The sequence below is a fragment of the Nipponia nippon genome, unplaced genomic scaffold, assembly GCF_047370975.1.
Source record: "Nipponia nippon isolate SJK-2023a ecotype South Korea unplaced genomic scaffold, ASM4737097v1 scaffold_10, whole genome shotgun sequence".
NCBI classification, from domain to species: Eukaryota; Metazoa; Chordata; class Aves; order Pelecaniformes; family Threskiornithidae; genus Nipponia; species Nipponia nippon.
Genome location: NW_028262291.1, coordinates 28,034,159 through 28,052,064, shown reverse-complemented (window position 1 = coordinate 28,052,064; position 17,906 = coordinate 28,034,159). Strand labels below are relative to the sequence as shown.

General features: G+C 61.1%; 2 protein-coding genes across 8 annotated transcripts in view; both read left to right on the top strand.

Moving 5' to 3' along the window:
* Positions 1-9,176, top strand: part of DGKZ (diacylglycerol kinase zeta) — a 53,077-nt gene extending 43,901 nt beyond the window's left edge. For all 7 annotated transcript variants that reach the window (XM_087746176.1, XM_087746177.1, XM_087746178.1 and 4 more), the window contains 8 exons: positions 578-618; positions 1,224-1,414; positions 1,986-2,017; positions 2,790-2,833; positions 3,217-3,337; positions 3,875-3,911; positions 4,203-4,302; positions 6,704-9,176. In XM_087746176.1, the coding sequence (XP_087602302.1) occupies positions 578-618; positions 1,224-1,414; positions 1,986-2,017; positions 2,790-2,833; positions 3,217-3,337; positions 3,875-3,911; positions 4,203-4,302; positions 6,704-6,820 (683 nt within the window). In that variant the 3' untranslated portion in view covers positions 6,821-9,176. The remainder of the gene's footprint in view (positions 1-577; positions 619-1,223; positions 1,415-1,985; positions 2,018-2,789; positions 2,834-3,216; positions 3,338-3,874; positions 3,912-4,202; positions 4,303-6,703) is intronic.
* Positions 9,177-12,577: 3,401 nt separating this feature from the next.
* On the top strand, positions 12,578-17,893 carry MDK (midkine). Its single transcript, XM_087746776.1, has 5 exons — positions 12,578-12,715; positions 16,112-16,195; positions 16,294-16,455; positions 16,564-16,725; positions 17,162-17,893. The coding sequence occupies exons 2-5, from the start codon at positions 16,117-16,119 to the stop codon at positions 17,185-17,187; spliced, it is 429 nt and encodes a 142-aa protein (XP_087602902.1). The 5' UTR covers positions 12,578-12,715; positions 16,112-16,116; the 3' UTR covers positions 17,188-17,893.
* The last annotated feature ends 13 nt before the right edge of the window (positions 17,894-17,906 follow it).

The following is a 17,906-nucleotide window of genomic DNA, read 5'->3' as shown; positions in this document are numbered from 1 at the left end:
GCAGTCCCAAGCTCTGACATGGCCTCGTGGTCCATGGGACCATAATCAGTCAAGCCAGCGGGAGGCTGAGCTCCCTCTTCTCCCAGCCCCGCTTAGTGCCCCCATTTCTTGGCGCTTGTTAACATCAACAAGATGCACCATGTTAAATTGGAGTAGTTCCTCACCTGGTGCAAGGAATGCTGAGATATGTGCTGCACAGCCCTGAGCTTCGTCTGCTAAGGCTAATGCTGGAGCACCCGAAAGCCCCCAGAAAGGCCACGGCGTCAGCCAGGTGTGTTCTTGCCTTCCCTGTGGCTCCCTGCCAGGAGTCATCAAGGAGGAGGTAACAAGCAAAGGCATGCTGCACAGAGGCATGGTGGTCTGTAAGCCCAAGGAGCTGCCTCTTGGGTAAAAAGAACAGCAGGGTCCCAAAGGGAAGGGGGCTGCTGCTGGTCAGGGGGTGCTGTTTGCTTTGCTGTGCCCTCCATGCAGGCCACAAAGTCGCTGGATAGTTCCCTACCTCTCGGTGGCAGAAAGTGGCCATCTCCCTTGTCCCACACCAAGAATGACTGTGTCTCACTCTGTCCCTGTCTTACAGCAACCACGGCTGATCGGTTCTACAGAATAGACCGTGCACAGGTGAGTTTGACCCTGTCCTCTGCCGTCATTCCCCCGGCATCTGCTGGGAAGGTGCTCGAGTGTCCTGCACTCACGTTGGCCAACAGGCAGGCTCAGCTTCAGAGACACACAGGTCTCGCACTGCTGCCCTGCCCTGTGGCATCCCTCGAGGAGTGGTGCGACTGGCCTGGCCCAGGACCAGCCCCAGCACCTCCAGGTTCCTGTGGAAAGGGAGGAAATGTGGGTGGGAGCACAGAGACTTGGGTTGGAAGCTGCCTGCAGGACCCTACAGTGGAGCAGATAAGGAATAGCAATGTAGCAAGGCTGGCCAGGCACCCACCGACTGGAGTCGTCTTACCCAGCATTAAATACTTCCCGTAATGAACTGGAGAGGGGGACATGGAGATGAGGTGTATGGGTCAGCTGCTAGGTTGGGAGGAGATGGGAAGACTGAAAAGGACAAGTAGATACAGAGGCTTCCCAGGCATAGGTCCCAGGACTCTTCAAGCCACCATCACTCTGCTGAGCGAGTGGGTGGGCTGCAAAGCATGGCATGTGAGGGGATGGGAGATGGAGCTGTGCAGAAGTAGGTCTTGCTTATGAGGAGGCTGATTTGTGTCTTTCAGGAGCACCTCAACTATGTGACAGAGATCTCTCAGGATGAGCTCTATGTGCTGGACCCAGAGCTGGTGATCACCCAGACTGTGGGCACCTCTCCTGCCATGCCTGACCTTGTCGACTCGTCTGCCACACCCACTGGGCACCATTTTGCATTCCCTTCCTCTTCCTCCTCTCCACCCTCCTCTCCTGCCCCCAGGTGAGTCTGGGGTGGGAGAGAACAGGGTGCTGGACCTCAGGAAGCATGGGCAGCGGTGGGAGAGCCAGGGTTGGCTTCACCACATTGATCTCTGGGCCAGATTACAGGGGGGCTCCCAGGGAGCAATCAGGAATTCAGTGCTGAGTTAGACCAAGCGATGAGATGCTGTCCCGTTGTCCCTGCTCCCCAGCCAGTGCTGCTGGAGGTGGTGGTGCATCACCAGGTGGCTCAGCCATGAGGTCAAGCTCCAGTGCCTGGCCTGTGGGGCAAAGGGCATGGGTGGGGTGTCTATTGGCCCAAGTCAGGCCAGCCTCGGGTACGGGTGAGCAACAGACCTGAGATCAGCAGTAGAAATGGGAGTGGGGATGGGGAAGAACTGAGATTGGGGAAGAAGCAGAAGGCATGACCAAAGAGCAGCAAAGTCCCTTGGCCTGCCTCTGCTCCTGGCCTGATGGAGGAGTGCCATGGGCAGGCTTCTCCACAGCCATCCCTCCACCCACCGTGTGCTCTTTTGGGCGATCTGCTGCCAGGACTGGCAGAGTTAGTTACGCCTCTTCTTCTTCCCTTCCAGCACTGAGCCTGAGCGCTGCCTCCCGCACAAAGGTGAGTACTGTCCCACCCGCTGTCGCACCCTCTCTGATTGCGCTGTTTTGGGTCCCCACCGTGGTTTTTTAGGCCTATCCTTGCCCTTGCATGCAGGCAGGAGCCCCGTTGTCTGTGTGCTAGGTTGGAGCACACAGCGCCGCAGGCGGGTGACCCTGGAGGTGGGCAGGAGAGACCTGACAGTGATTTGTGGAGTGGCCCGGCCAGGCACCTTCCTGACTCTGCCGTGCGGGAAATGGCATGGTGGAGGGGTTAATCCCCCACCTGCAGAGCCAAGTGCTGTGGGCTGGGTTGGGGGGCTGTCCCTGCCAGGCAGCTCTGGAGATGGGAGCACAAGGTCAGGGGCCTCACCGAGCTGAGCAAATGGAAAGAGTTTCCTGGAGCTTGAGCGGAGCCCAGTGCCTGGAAGTGTGAGTGAGTCATGGGTGAGAGGCGTCTCAGCCGCTGGCTGACACCCAGGAGATCTGCTCCCCACTTCCATCGCAAGTCATCCTGCCCATGAGCAGAGACTGCTCCCCCTGCATGCGCACCTCCCTGGGGCTGAGGTCTGGCTGTGCCCCCAGCTATGCAGGGTCTCCCTCCTTCCCCTGGCTTGTCCCTTACATGCCTGAAGATGGGGGAGCTGTGTGAAACCAGTCTGACCAAGGGATTAGCACCTGGAGGAGCTCCAGCTGACTGCTGAGCCTCCAGTGCCCAACCCTTGGCTCCCCGGTTAGATAAAGGGCATTACAGCTTGGCTTTTCTGACCCTGACCCATCTTACTTCTTTGCAGACGACCTTCTGATAGAAGCTGCCAAGAGCGGCAACTTCAGCAAGGTAGGTGCTCCCGCTGCCTGCTGCGATGTGCAGCCAGGGCTGGCTCTGGGTGCTCGCCCCACAGCCTGCTCGGCTGGCGTCCCCCTCGGGCTGTGGGAAGCCCTGCCAGCTGCACTCCGCAACTGCCCTGGAGCAACTCCTGTTGAGGGCCTTCCTCCAAGAGCGGTGGCTGGAAACCAGGCAGGCTCCTGGCAAGAAGCCCTGTTCCTTGCCTGGGGGACTTGGAGGGAAGGGACTTGGTGGTGTGGCTGAGCTGGACAAAGCTCCCCGCCAGGTCCCAAATATCCATACAACCTGCTGAGCACCCTGGGGACATGATGCCAGGGCTTGGGGCTTAGAGCTGGGAAAGGCAATTCATCTCAAGCAATCTGGCAATCCTGTAGTTCCAAGAGCTGCACCAGGCTGGAAGAGACCTGATGGTGAGAGACTCCTCGGGCCAGACCGTCCTCCACCATGCTGTCAAATCAGGGAGCAAGGACATCGTCAAATACATCATTGAGAACGGTGAGCTGGGGCCAGAGTGCCACCCTTAGCAAAGGAGCCTGGCAGCCGAAAAAGCCCAAACCTCTGCTGGGAGGGGGTGGACCCGGGCTTAGATCCTTTCCCTCCAGGTTTGCTACATCCTCCTTCTGGTGTACGGGCTTTCCCTGGCATCTGTCTGCCAGTACTGGGGTGCCCCCATGGCCATTGCCGCATCCTGGCAGGGACCAGCATGTCTCTGGGAAACATTTCTCAGTGTCCTGCTTCTGCCTTCAGGGCAGCTGACCTGTTGTTTTTGGCAGCTTCCACTGAAATAGAGGCTGCTTTATTTTTATTTAGATCTTTCTCTGTAATGAGTCCACAACAACTCTTCCTCCCTGATCTCAGCTGGGCTCAGATGCCATTGGTGGCCTAAGCGCTTTGGAGCCAGGACCTTTGCAGGCAGCATGGAAAGAAATAGCATGCCCTATGGAAAGACGCAGAGTGCGACTGGGGAGTAGGTGGGTCTGTCTCTGCCTGCAGCCCGGTGTCACTCGCCCTGCTCTGTCTTTCTCTCCACAGCCCCGTCAGAAATCCTCGATGCCACAGAGGAGGAGAAGTAAGTTGCTGACTGACTTGCGTTACCTATTGGCCAGACCCTCTGCGAGGTGACCAGTTGTCTGGGCGCTTGCCAGCTGCCCTCACTCTAATCACCAGCCATGGTTCGAGTCCACTCTGGACTGACCATCCCCAAGCAGCACCCTCTCTTCTGCCAGGGCTGCCTGGACAAGCACACAACCCACCGCAAGCTCCTGCTGCACTCAAATTGCTGTCCCTCGCTGCCACCCACACATGCTGCTTGTCCCCGTTCCGGGGGGACATCTCACATCTCCCGCTTTCTTGTCCCCAGCGGTGAAACCAGCTTGCACCAGGCTGCAGCCTTACGCCAGCGCACTATCTGCCACTACATCGTGGAGGCCGGGGCTTCGCTCATGAAGACGGACCTGCAGGTGATGGCGGGAGGGCTGGCAGTGGGGCTTTCTGGGGGGACTGGAGGGCTGTCAGGAGTGGGGCCAGCAGGAGAGCAGAGCAAGGCTGGTTTGGCTGGGGTCTTTGCCAGCCAGAGAGGAGTTGACATGAAGCACCCATGCTTTCCCAGCGGAGCCTGGCTGCAGAGGGGTTAAATCCCTCTCCTCCCCGCACTTCTCTCCCTGTTGTTTTATTAAATTAGAAGCGAGGGGCTGGAATGTCTCATCCCTCTCTCCCCCTTCCCACCCTCCGGGGTCAGAGCAAGGACATCCTCGCTGCAAGCTCCCTCCCAGCTGCAGGGCTCCCCCTGCTCTCCCTCACGGGCAGCTGTGATGGGGGCGCTGGGAGCTCCTCTCGGCGGGTGAAGCTGGCCCACGGGGAGTGGGAGCAGGCAGTGGCGGACCTTTCCCTTGCATGCTGAGTTAATTGAGACATGCCTTGGTGCCAGGGAGTTGTGCCAGCCCCGGCAGAGGAGTCACAGGAAGGGGGCTTGAGGCCATGTTTTGGTACAGGAGGTTCCTGGGACTGGCAGGCGACAGAGAGAACGTGGTCACGTCTGCCTGGTGGAGGCTCGTAACGATGGGCTGTAGCAGAGGAGATGTAGTAACAAGCTGAGAAGGTGCAATCTGTGGGTCTGGGACACAGGGTAGGAGCCCAGCCAGGGGGTGCGAACTTGCTGGGGCCAGTGGAGCTTGGGGGCTGCCTCAGACAATGCACAGCCCCATTGCCAGCTGTACAGACAATCTCTGGCTCCCCATCACTCCTCCTTGGTCCTGGCCAAGGCTTGGGCCTTGCGCAGCACCCAGAGTGGGGCTGGCCTGGCTGGAGACTTAGCAGAGGCAAGGGGAGAGGGCAGCTCTGGGGGCATGGCCTCTTTCTGCCCCCAGCCCCTTCATCTGCCTGAAGGAGGGGAGCAGCCCCCAACCTGCCAGCACAAAAGGGAGCCGCGCTCAGGCATGATGGCTGCCCCGGGGAACGGGGCTTGCACATGCCTGTGCAAACACGTGTCCGGGTTTGTAGCTGCCTGGGGACCCCTCTGTGCTGCTGCACTGACCTCGCGTGCGCCCCGGGTCACAGCCTGCCTGCACAGGCATGAACCCACCTCATTAGCAGCCCCAGTGTCAGACCTGTGGCACGGGTTTGGAGCGGGCTGATCCTGCACCCTGCAGCAGTGCGGGAGGCTGAGCCTTATCGGTTGGCGTGCCTCAGCCCGGCTGGGCAGAGGGGCCCTGGCAGCTCCGGTTTCAGGCTGCAGGCAGGCAGCGTTGCAGTGGGGCTTCTGCAGGGGGACGGGAGAGAAACTCAATTCCTCCTCTGGTCTTTCCCCCACTTTGTTAAATGAGCGCTTGCATTCAGGGGCTGCGGGGAGGAGGCCCCCGAGGAGAGCTGGCACTGAAGCACAGAGCGGTCTGTCTACCCCTGCCTGCGTGTGCGGGGGGATGTGTGCGGGACCGTGGGGCGTGCATGGGTCTTGGGGGGCATATGCAAAAGGGGGCTTCTTGGTGCATCGCACCTCTCCGCAGCCGCGTGCAGGTGGGCTTTTGTCCACAGCCGCATCCAGGCCTGGTGGAGGCTCCACGTGTCTGAACATTGTTCCTGCTGGAGAAATACGGCTGCGGGTCGCCCTGGAGGCCCAAGACCCTGCCACAGCCGCCCGTGCCCCGCTGTGCACCAGGGGACGAGCCAGGCAAGCCAGGCATCCCTTCCGGGGCCGGTTTTCAATGGCAGCGGCAGAGCGCCAGGTTTCCGCGGCCTTTCTCAGCGGCACGGCAGAGACCAGGCGCTTGGCGAGGAGGAGCGAGGAGCAGGGGGAGGGAAAGGGGAGAGGAGACGGAGCTGGGAGCTGTTAACAGATTTGCTTTTTATGGAGTGCGGGAGTTCATTAGTGGACACAGTCCAGATGGCTGCAATAAGCTGGTGAAATGTGATCCTCCTCCGGGAGCGGGAGCACTAGCCAGGCTGCGAGAGGGAAGGGGGGTTGGTATTCCCGGGCATTCCCCAGACATACCCCTCATTCCTCACCCTCTCCTGCCTGCCTCCCCAGCGCCAGGGAAGAGCAGGTCACGGGGACCAACCTTTGTCTCCTCTCAGGGGGCTGGTGACGGGCAGGGATGCTCTCTGTCATGGCTCACACGTGAGGCCAGTGGCCCTTCAGGGGACAGCTTCCAGCCCCGCAGCAAAGTCGGGCTCCTCGGGAACACGCTTTTGCTCCATGGCGAGCACCTGGCCATTTGGCTACCGCCCACCTTGGGGCTTGGCTGTAGGCTCTGCTGGACCCAGCTGCAACCACCTTTTAAGTGGGGGAATGGGGGCACCTTCGGGTGCCGAGGCAGTGTTTAGGCAGTGCTCGGTGCTCTGACATCTTTTGCCTCCCCTACACAGGGAGACACCCCCAAGCACCGGGCTGAGAAAGCTAACGACCCCGACTTAGCTGCCTACCTCGAGAACCGACAGCACTACCAGATGATCCAGCGGGAGGACCAGGAGACAGCTGTGTAGTGCTCGGCGTGCCTTAGCCCAAGCCAGCTCGGGCAGGACGAAAAGAGGACGATGGCAACTGGCAGAGCTGTGAGTCTGGCCCAGCCCACCCTAGATGTCAGCCTGGTCCCCGGAGGAGATGGAGCCAGCAGAGCTCTGCCCCAGGCTGGGCTGGGACTCTGTTTATCAGGACAGTGGGTATTTGGGACTTGAAGCCTGGCTCTTTCTATGTCCCCACCCCGTCACACCTCTTCCACCACATTCCCTGCCCTGGATGGGCTCCATCCTGCAGCCCTGTTGGGGCAGGCCAGGCTGAAGCCCTGTCTCACCCTTGTGCACAGGAGTGATGCCAGTGCCCGCTCCGCAGGCTCCTACCTATGATCCTTGTGGGATATTGTTGCTCGCCCCCTCTCCCTGCCAGCAGTGCCCCTCCTTTAGATGCTTGGCTAGATTCATGTCCTGTTCCTCCTCTCCTGTCTGGTACAGCCGCAGGAGGCACAGGCTGTGTGGGCAGACAGCAGAGGCCATGAGCCTCAGACTTTGCCCCAAGGGAAGCACCACGAGTTACTGCCCCTGCTTCCTCCTCCCTCCTGTCGGTTTGGGGCTGCCCCGGGTCTCTGTGTTGCCCTACCAGGGCCTTCTGCGGCAGGAGGGAAGTCCCTGGCGCACCCAGCCTTTCCTCGGAGCATGTGGGGCTGGCGCAGCTAGAAGCAGGGCAACTGCTGCCCTCCCGGTTGCCTTTAGTGCTCAGCCAGTCGGCAGTCTGGCCTAGGGCTGGGATGGCATGGAGGAAGGCTACCGAGCCCTCCCATCGTCCTTCCCTCCGCAGGGCTGGGTGGGGCAGCCTGCACACCCGGTGTCTGCTGGGCATCTCTTTGTGAGCCTGCTGCAGCACATAGCCGTGGTGGAGAGCTGCACTTGGCCTGGGCAGTGGCAGCAGTGGAGCCCGTTATATTTCACAAATGCTGACCTGGATCTGGCTGCCCTCCCTGCTTCAGCTCCTCCGCCGATGCTAGACGTTGCACTGGGCTGGAGGGGCAGTGCTGGGGTCAGTGCTAGCTCTCAGGGATTCCCCCCATGCCCCCCAACCTGTCAACACGCATCCTCTGAGTCCAACTCCTGCTATCCCCCAAACTGGGCGCAGGGCTTTGCAGGGAAAACTTGGGAGCTCGCCCAGCCCAGACACAAGCTCCCTGGGCAGGCCACCAGCTCACCCTCTCCAGTTTTCGCAGAAAGAGGGATTTGGATGCATAGGAAATATCAGCGCTCCCAGCCTCGAGTCACGCCTGCGATGGGATGGCATTTCACCTACCACCTGCCGTGGGGCACGAGGCACCATGACCCGCCTGCCCTGCAGATGCTGTGGGTGCTGAGCATCTGCAGAGGCATCAAGCCAGCCCTTCAGCAAGGCTTTTGCAGCACTGACAGTCTCTGGGACCAGGAGGTGCTGGCAGAGGAGGAGACCTGATTGCTTTGGACCTTGCGGACCTGCTTGGCACCTTCATGTGGGCAGTGGTTGCAAAGTGGGTTGCTGCTTGCAGCTTGGGTCCCAGGAGAGGATGCTGCTGCTGCCTGGGGTCTGTGCAGTCCCACCTGCATTCACACCCAGCTGCGCCCGCTGGGTAGTGCTGCGTGGCACCGTTCGAATCGCTCCTAATACCAATACCAAAAAAAGGGCATGAGGATACCGCAGAGAAACAGAATACCCTTCAGGCTTTTTGGCTGGGGCGCAGAGTTCCCTTGGAGGATGGGGGATGCTGTGGTGGGGAGCAGAGGTGCAGGGCAGTGCAGAGTGCCAGGGGCCAGCAGTAGTACTGGCAATTAAGAACAATAGCGTACTGGCACATTCAGGACTGGGATGCTCCAGCAGCACCCAGAGTTCCTATCAGCACTGCTCGCTGGCCACCGACACGCAAGGCACTGTCATCTTCTCAAAGGTGCAAACTGCTGCCCCCCAGCTGGGACGCCCAGCCCAGCCCACAGGCGTTTACAGCCCCGGCTTCCCTCTTTCTCCCCGGTTTTGTATGTTTCCTTATAGTTTTTGTACAGGTAGTTGAGAGACACACTGTCGCCCTCCCCGCCTGGCCCCTCCATGCACGTGTGAGCTGAGTTGCTGTGCAATTCCAAGCCTGGCTTGTATTTTGGCAAAGGCGGAGGGGGTGTTGGTCGCCCTGCCTGCAGAGGGCAGGGGTTCTGTGCAATACCTGGGTCTGTGTTTCCTAGACGCTGTTGTAGGACTGTATTTTTGTAACTCTGTGAGGGTGCTGGCTCCAGCAGGCCAAGGGCCTGGCGTGAGCCTGCGTTCCCATCGCTTTTCAACTTGGACCATTTGGATGTTGTTGTTTCTTGCCATTGAAATAAAGAGATGGATGTTTTAGTTCCTATCTCCAGCTGCATCCGTGAGAATGGGGCAGGAGCTGCACGAGTGACACCCCTCGAGGCTGTACCCTGAGGATTCTGCCCCAGTCCTAACTGGGGGTACTCTGGGGAGTTCCCTGCTGGGCCAGGTCCTCGCCCGCTTTCCTGCACAGCATCCCTTTGGGACAGTTGCTGGATACAGTGACTTTGCCCTGAGGGACCTTCTGCCCCGCTCTGTGGCATACATCAATATTCAGTGTAACGTGGAACAGGGAGAAGGCGCACCACCAACCCAAGTGATCCAGAAGGGCTTGGAAGCGTGAGTCAGGGGCTGGCAGCCTGCTGTTCCTGCGCTGCTCCGGTTCCTCCCTGGGGCGGGAGGCGGCAGCCCCGGCGGCAGGCCTGCCCTGCCCTTTGCACAGCTGTCAGGGGGTGCTACAGCAGCAGCCAGATTCCACATTTCAAAACGTTTCTGTTGTCCCTTTTTTGTGGTGAGCTGTACCCAGCCGCGCTGCTCTGCGAGGGACGAGCCTGCTCAGGGGCTCTTCCCATTCGTTCCCAGCTCCAGAGGGGAGCGTCCTGCTTCCAGTGCTGAGCACTGGGGCTGCAAGCGTCGAGGGCTGGGATTATCTCCGGCGGGAGGACCACTCTCCAATTACAAAAGCGGGGGATTAGGGACGCTTCTGCTTCCAGCCCCGGACTCATAAGGATGACTGCGGCCAACACCATCTCTCCTGCAGAGTTTCCTTTGCAAAAGGGACAGCGTGCTGCTGAGGGAGCCGGGGATGGACACGGTGGGCAAGGGGGAGCTATACTCCTACCTTAAACTCGGATTCCTGAGGGCAGCTTGGCAGCCTGCCTGTCGCTCCTGTCGCCCCTCTCTGCCCGGAGAAGCAGCCTCCTTCCCTGGCTGCGTTGTCCCTTCCACCCCCTGCACCTCCCTTTCATTGCCTTCAGCCTTTCAGCTCCTGCCCAGAGCTAACAGTGGGGGTCTGTAGCGGGTGTAAGGCACACCAAATTGTCCCGGCCTCCCTGGGCCGCTGCCCAGGGACCAGGCGGACGTGCGACTGGAAGGAGGCTTCAGTGCCCAGACCCCGGTGTGCGTTGGCTCTTGGCCCATGTCTCAGCAGCGAGGACCGTCAGTAACCATGGCAATGAGAGTTTTCCAGCCACCCCGGTGTCAAATTTATGGTGGGGGAGAGAAGCATTCCCAAATGCGATAGCTGTGATGAGGGGTGTTAGGAAAGGGGCAGTCTACCTTCGGGGGAGAGCCCTGCCCTTCTCTCCAAAGGGCCTCGGCATCCCCCATTTCTCCCTTGCAGCTGGGTGTCGGAGGTCTGTAGGTCTGTCTGGCCTGCCGTGGGATGGAAACACACCTGGGGGTGTATGCACGGGGGGCACACATGTAGGCTGGGGAAGGCCGTGCAAACCTAGCCGCAGCGCAGCAGAGCTGGGGTGGCAGCAGTTGGCCGTGTTAATGATTACCTGCCACGCGCCCGCCTCCACAAGTCTGAACAAGGGAAATGTGCCCCCTGTGTGCAGCTGTGTCCCTGTGCTGGCACCGCAGCACCGTGCAGCAACAGTGCCCCAAGGACCAGGCTTCGGCTGGAGATGGAAAATGTGGAGCCGACATGCCATGAATTATCTTGTGATGTTTTTAGAGGTAAAAAGCTCGAGTTAAGCAATTGCAGGGAAACACACCTGGGTTGGTCACGCTCCCTCTTTTCCCTCCTTCCCTCAGTATGAGGCCCCTTTCTGCAAACACAGCCTTCTGCTGCTTGTTTGAGCTGGGGAAGGAGCCATTCCTCTCCCTGCATCTCTCAGAAAGGGCCCGAAGGGACCAAGCACAGCCACTGCTGAGAGTGATGTGCACCAGCGCATCTCTGCTCTCCCACACAGCCAGTACCTGCCTCCTGGTCCCCAGCCCGAGGAGGCAACAGGAGGGGAATGGGAACGGCTGGAAACGGAGGAAGGAGTGAAAATCTGCACACGGCTTTGCCACACCTTGGGCTGCTCTGCCCTGGGGACCTCAGCGGGGTCTCTGGCTCCTGCCCAGAGATGGCTGAAGAAAAGCGGCAACGCTTGCCCCACACCCAGCCCTTTCACAGCTGCACAAGGCCCTGGTTTGCTCATCACAGTCCCATAACTCAGACTTGCAAACCCGATGCCACTGAACCCCAGCCAAAGGCAGCACACCTAGGCCCTTCCCCTTCCTTTTGACCATGAAGTTTGTCCCTGCAGCTTTCTTCGGCTTTGGTTTAAAGGCCCAGCAATGGGGGGCTGGTGGGACTATTGACTTCGCTACCTGTCCAGCTGTCAGGACCCATTTCCGCACCCTGTGCTCAAAGGTACAGCCTGGCATCACCACCCAGAGCAGCACCCGTTGCTGTGCATGCAGCAGGCAGGGGAGATGACATGCTTCCACGGTTGCCAGCCCTCCTCAGAACCTCTGCAGATGTTCAGGAAACTGCCGGCAGGGTGTGAGTTAAATGCGGGAATCTCTTGGAAAGCGATTCCTGGTTGTGAAGCAGCTCATAAAAACCAGCCCCCCCGCCCCCGCCCCCACCTGTGGTGGCCCTGCTCTTGGCAGCCTTCTTCCAAGGTAAGGGTAGAAAAATGGCTCCGTTCCCCACCACAGCCCCATTCTTTTGGCATGACACTCGCCTTTCTGGCTGGTAACTCCAGAAGTGAGTTGGCTTGGCCCCTGGCCCTCCTCACCTCCCGAGAAAAGGGGGGAAGGGAGCAGTCAGGTCTGCAAGGTCCTTTCATCCCCAACCAGCAGTCCAATCTCACATCGCTGCTTGGTCCAAGGGGAAGGGCTGCAGCGTGTCTGAGCCAGGGACAGGCAGGTCGCAAAGGACAGGGCTGGGGAGAGGCCTGGGTCAGCATGAAAGTGACGTGCTGCTCCAGGTACCCCCTCCCCACACCCTCCCACGAGGTGCAGAGCAAGCAGAGAAGGGTGAGAAGGGCAGAGACCACGAAAAGTTGGTCCAGCAATGCCAGTGGCCTTGATGGGGAAGGAGGCATCCAGGGGGCTGGTGGAGACACGGGGTGGTTCCCTTCACCCCATCTAGCCCCAGGGGTGCCCCAGAGGCCATCTTCCAGTGGGGCTCAGAGCGGCGGGCCTCGGGGGAGCCCTGCCCCTGCCCGGCCGTTCAGCTTGCAGCCCTTCAGCAGAACCCTCACGGCTTCGTTGCTACCACGCTGCAGAGCCCGGAGGAAGGTGAGACACGCGGGGACGTGCCCCCAGCCCTCTCCGGCTGAGCAGGGTCCGCCGCCGGCCCGCCGCTCCCCCCTCCCCGCCGGCCGGGGCGGGGGCCAGCCTGCCCCCCGGGGCCGCCCCTCCGCCGGCCGGCCGGCCTGCCTTTGTGCCTGGCGGGGGGGGGGGGGGGGGGGGGGGGGAGCAGAGGGGGGGCTTGCGAAAAGTTTTGGGCTAAAAAACCACCTTTTTGCTGCCAGCCGAGCCCGACGTCAGGGGCCGCTGTGCGCTGCGCGGGGCTCCGCACGCGGCCGCCACACAAAGGCAGCAGCTCCGCACCGCGCCGCGCCGCCCCGCAGGTGAGTGGGGCCCCGGCGCTCGGGGCCGGACCCCCCAGGCCCCCGCCATTTCCCGCTCGCCTCCCCGGGGAGGCGGCAGTCATCCAGGCTGAGGGCTCCCCGGCGGGGGAAGGGGCTGTGCCGGGGTGGGGGACATGGCCCTGGCTGGGGGGGAGCTGCGGGAAGGGCGACGGGGGCAGGGGTCCCGCGGGCGGCAGCCCTCCCGGTGCCGGCTCGCCTGCGAGGAGCCAGGGAAGTGCCGGAGGTGCAGAAGGAAGGGGCTTTGGAAGGAGCCAGGGCTCCTGGAGAGCATGCACCAGGCAGGGGTTGAGGCAGGGGCCCGGGACCTTAGCCCCCCCACCACCACCTTTGGGGGGCACCCCACAGCGGGCCGGGGAGGCGCGCTCAGGTGGCGGGAGATGCTCCGGCCGGAGCCCGGGGAGCTGCCCCGGAGCGGAGGGAGACCGGCCGGAGGGGCAGGGGCTGTGCCGGGGTCACGGCACAGCATCTGCCCTGGGGAGGGAGCAGAGGGTAGAAGCGCGGGAGGGCGCTGCCTGCTCCCCTCTCTGCCCCGCAGCGCACAGGCAGGAGGCAGAGCAAAAACCCTTTGCCCCGGTAGCACCTTTTTCTCGCTTCGAGGGGAAGGTGAGGCCGTCTGCTGCAAAGCCCCACAGCCCCCGCGGCTCTGCTCCTCTCCAGTACCTCCAGCAGAGCCTCCTGGTCATGCTAACGCCTTGGCTCACGGGGAAAGCTCAGTTCCCCGTCTCCTGGCAGCAGGGAAATTCCTGCTGGTGGGGTGCTGGGTACCCCAAGCCACGGGCTCCCCAGGCGCTGGGCTCCCTGCCCGGAGACTGGGGAGCAGCTCAGCCCGCAGAGGGAGGGCGGCAGTCCTGCGCCCACCTCTGCCAGAGCCAGCTGCAATTTGAGCCGAGCCGAGAGGTCCCGCTGCTGGAAGAGGGGGCTGCCAGCCCGACGGCCACCCTGCTCCCAGGAGAGCGTCGGGTGGCAGCGAGGGGACAGGAGCTGGTGGAGGATGGCACGGCCCACGCTAACAGAAGCGCTTGCCGGTGACACTGCCGTGCCTGGAGAGGGGTCCAGGCTCTCCCATTGCAGTGGTGGGTATTTGGGCTCTGCTCCAGCATCACCTGGCAATTTTATTTTTTTTTACAGCACTGATCCTAGATTATTCAAACCCAGGGCAGCTAGAGGAGGGAGGGGAAGGCGAAACAGGGACTGCCATGGTGTGCCCAGGCTCCAGGCTGCTCCGCTTGTGCAGCCCGTTCCTGGGCTTGCTGGTCTCTCGACCAACGCAGTGTGAGAGCCAGCCAGGATCTGAGCAGGAGAGGAGCCAGGGTCCTGCAGGGATGCAGGAGGAGCTGGGCTGTGTGAACACGCCTGAAGGCGCTGGCAGCCTGACCAGGAACAGCTCTTGTTTGACTGGCAAAAGGATCAGACTGTTTGGAAAACCAGTTGGAAAACTGCACTCCCTTTCCCTTATGAATGCTTTAGGATGAGCCATGGCTGAGGGTCCCTGCAGAACTTTGCCTGGGGGGACGTGATGTGCCAGGCAGAGCCTGGGAGCAGATCCAGGAGTTCCTGGGGCTGTAGCTGGGCTGCCCCTCGGAGCCCCCCTCCCACATCCCTGTGTACACACGGGCAGGGCCCCATGGTACCCATGCCATGGGGAGTGGAGGGCATCCGTGCCTGGAGGCACGGCAGCTGGGGCTGTCTGCCCTAGGTGCTCAAAGGCTGCGTCCGCAGGACCTGAGCTGGAAGGTGCTGGGCTGGGAGGCGGTTCAGGAGCAGAGGGAAATGCTCTGTGGCAAAGGATGGAAGAAGTTTACAGAGCACCTGAAATCAGGGGGATGCTGTGAATAGTACGGGTGTCAGAGGTGTGGGGCAGGAGTGCCAGCAACTCAGCTTAGCCGCAACCTTGATCTCCATAACTGGTCCATCTGGGCTGAGCTCTTGCGCCCTTTGAAGGCAGCTGGGTGGGATCGGGGCTGAGCCATGCCGTACTCAGCAGGATGGCTCCCAGTCAGGCTGGGCGAGGGGGCAGGCAGCTCTCACCCCCTTGGCTGTGCCTTCAGCCAGCCGGGCTGTGTAATTCCCTGTGACAGTTCAATGCAGAGTGAAGCCGGCAGCTTCGCGGCAGCAGATGCATGAAAGGTGAGTGTGCTGGAGCCTGAATAATGTGGGGAGCTTCTCTCTCCGGCACGCTGCCCAGGGAGCCTGGGGGCAGGGAGCAAACACTGACCCCAGGCTCTTCCTTGGACTGCTTTCCCCTGGGACACATGGTGTGTTCTGACCTCTCCATCCCAGTCCTGCCAAGCCCATTACAGAGCCAGGGCAGGTGCGATGTATTTGCTGGCTGGCTGCTGGATGACACAGATATGGGTGTCATCCTAAAGAGCAGGGCATTGGAGGAGCAGGGAAGGGGCCACCAGACTTGAGACGTGTTGGCAGCAGTGTCCCACGGAGGCTCGTGGTGGCAGCCGGAGGGGAGCCATCACCTGGCCCAAGGCCACTGTGGTGGGGTGGGCAGGGCCCCAGGAGCTGCACCCTTGTGTGCGTGCACCCTCATCCCTGATCTGCTCCCAGGTGCATGCACACGCATGCACACACACCCCACACACACACACCCTCCCCGCATGCACGAGTGCTGTGCTGGCGGCTGCAGCGCCAGCAGTGGGCGCAGCTCTCCTGCTCCATCTCTCCAATGAGCTCCCATGCTGTGGGGACTTTTTTTTTTTTTGTGTTTAATCTGCTGGTTTAGCTCTCAGACTCCTCATGGCAGCAGGTTTGTTTTTTCTGGGCTTTTTTCAGTACAATGGCAGCTGCACTCCCCCGGCCCCAGGGCTCTTCAGTGCAGGCAGCCTGCTGGGTGCTGGCTAAAGGAGCCACAGAGAAATACAGGGTGGTAGGGGCTGGGGAATGGCACTGGAGAGCAGGACCCCGCTGCCAGCACGCAGGTGGGGACTGCTTTGCTTTTGGCGGGGGCAGGAGCACCCTGGTGCTGGGTGCATCCAACCAAAGGGCCTTCCCTGGTTGCTGTGTAGGGTGTGGGGGTCCCCACAGAGAGCATTTTGGCTGCACACAGGGCAATGGGGGGGCTGCAGGGATGGGAACAAGTCCCCAGCCCAGCAGCTCCCTGGCTGGAGGCAGTTGCCGAGATGCACAATTAACCTTCCTGTTGCAATTAATACACACGGTCTAATGGGTGGCAACGAGCAGGGTATGGGGGGGTGTACACATGTGCACACACACACACACACGCACACAGGCAGGTGCATGTGTGCAATGGAGGCAGCTGCCATCTCGCTCCCAGGCAGGCTGCTTGCAGCCCACCGTGCCCTGTCCTCGCTGCCGCATCATGCCCTGACCCCTCGCCTGCCTCACCCTCTCCCTCCTCCCCAGGCAGGATGCAGGTCCGGGGCCTCCTCCTCCTCTTGGCGCTGATCCTGCTGGCTGCCACCGCCGAGGCTGGCAAGAATAAGAAAGGTGAGGGGCAGCCTGGGACAGGGGCCTGGGGGCCGGCAGCAGCCCGGGGTGTGCTCCTGTGCCCCCGCAGCGAGCACCTGCTTCCCCTTCCCTTGCAGAGAAGGCGAAGAAGGATGGCTCTGAGTGCGAGGACTGGCGCTGGGGACCTTGCGTCCCCAACAGCAAGGACTGTGGCCTGGGCTACCGTGAGGGGACTTGCAAAGATGAGAGTAAGAAGCTCAAGTGCAAGATCCCCTGCAACTGGAAGAAGAAGTTTGGAGGTGGGTGTGTGGTGGCGGGGTGGCTGGGGACTACCCTGGGCTGGGTGGCCAGGGCTGGTGCCCACGCCGGGTCCTGGCTGGCTCTGATGCTGCTCCCCTCCCTTCCAGCTGACTGCAAGTACAAATTTGAGAGCTGGGGGGCATGTAGCGCTCAGACGGGTGTAAAGACACGCTCTGGCATCCTGAAGAAAGCCCTGTACAATGCCCAGTGCGAGGAGATCGTCTATGTGACCAAGCCCTGCTCTTCCAAGATCAAGTCAAAGTCCAAAGGTCAGTCCCCACCGCTCCTGTCCCCAGAAGGGTCCTGCTGGGACCCCAGGCAGGGGCTCTCCAGGAGTAGTTTGACCCATTGGGGTTGGGCTTTGCTGGCAGTCCGGGGGATCACGTAGGATGCCCTTCCCTCTGCAACAGCACATGACATCCCCAAAGTCCAGCTGCTGGCTGGGATGCAGGTGCTGCTAGGAAAACCCCTGGTCCCCCCCAGGTCACCACCAGCTGTGGTGGGATGGGGATTTCCCACTCTCCTCAGTGGAGCTGGTGCAAAACGTGGCTTTGCATGGTGGGGGGAGGCTGCCTGCAGGGATGTGGCCCCTGCACTGTGCTGAGCCAGCCGTGCTGCCTACATTTCTGCCATGGCAGCGCCTGGGGGATCAGTGAGCTGCCAGCGGACGCACTAACTCTTGTCTCCTGTGCTTCTCGGATGCAGCAAAGAAGAGCAAGGGGAAGGACTAGAGCGGAAAGCCAGCATCCTCATCAGCCCCTTGACACGGTGCCCATGGGGCTGGATGCCCAGCTGCAGCTGGCCCATGCTCCAGTCTTCCTCCTCTCCTTCCTCCTTTCCATGACCTCCTCTTTCACTGAGATGCCTTGTTTTAATCGCTAGTGTTGTAGAGAGCAAACCCACCCGCCCCACAGGAGCAGCTGCCCCCCTCCCTGCTGCCCCGCTGCCGGTGCATCCCGCTTGCCTCCTCTCAGCTGGTGTCGGGGTTCACTGGGATGTGCCTGGAGAGCTGGGATGGCAACACACTTTTTTCCACCCTCCGGCACAAATGAGTTGCCGTTAGCGCATCCTTTGGCAAGCCTGCGAGCCTCCTCGCTCCTCCACCAGGTACCGGTGCCAGAGGGAAGGGCTGGGTGTTGAATGCCTGAGTAACCCCATCACTCATGCACCTTACTCATGTGAGGACTGCTCTCAGCTTGAGGGGCTTCTTCCAGCATCCCTTCGGCTGGGGCACAAATTCCCTGCCGCAGCCAGGGAAAACAAAGCCACCACCCCCAAGAACCACCGCAGCCCCTCTCCTCCATCACTTCTAACCGTGTGTGCCCATGCCGGAGCTGCAGCCCCTCTGCCTTCAATGCACCAACACCAGTGCTGGGTGGGAGCTCTCAGTTCTTTTGGAAAATGGGGCTTGTTTTCTTTTCCAATAAAAATCTTTTAAAAAAATATCAGA

Coding starts and splice junctions, on each gene's coding strand:
- MDK (XM_087746776.1), top strand. CDS start 16,117: ATGCAGGTCCGGGGCCTCCTCCTCCTCTTGGCGCTGATCCTGCTGGCT. Junction 16,196..16,293: donor GGCTGGCAAGAATAAGAAAG/GTGAGGGGCAGC, acceptor CTTCCCTTGCAG/AGAAGGCGAAGAAGGATGGC. Junction 16,456..16,563: donor CTGGAAGAAGAAGTTTGGAG/GTGGGTGTGTGG, acceptor CCTCCCTTCCAG/CTGACTGCAAGTACAAATTT.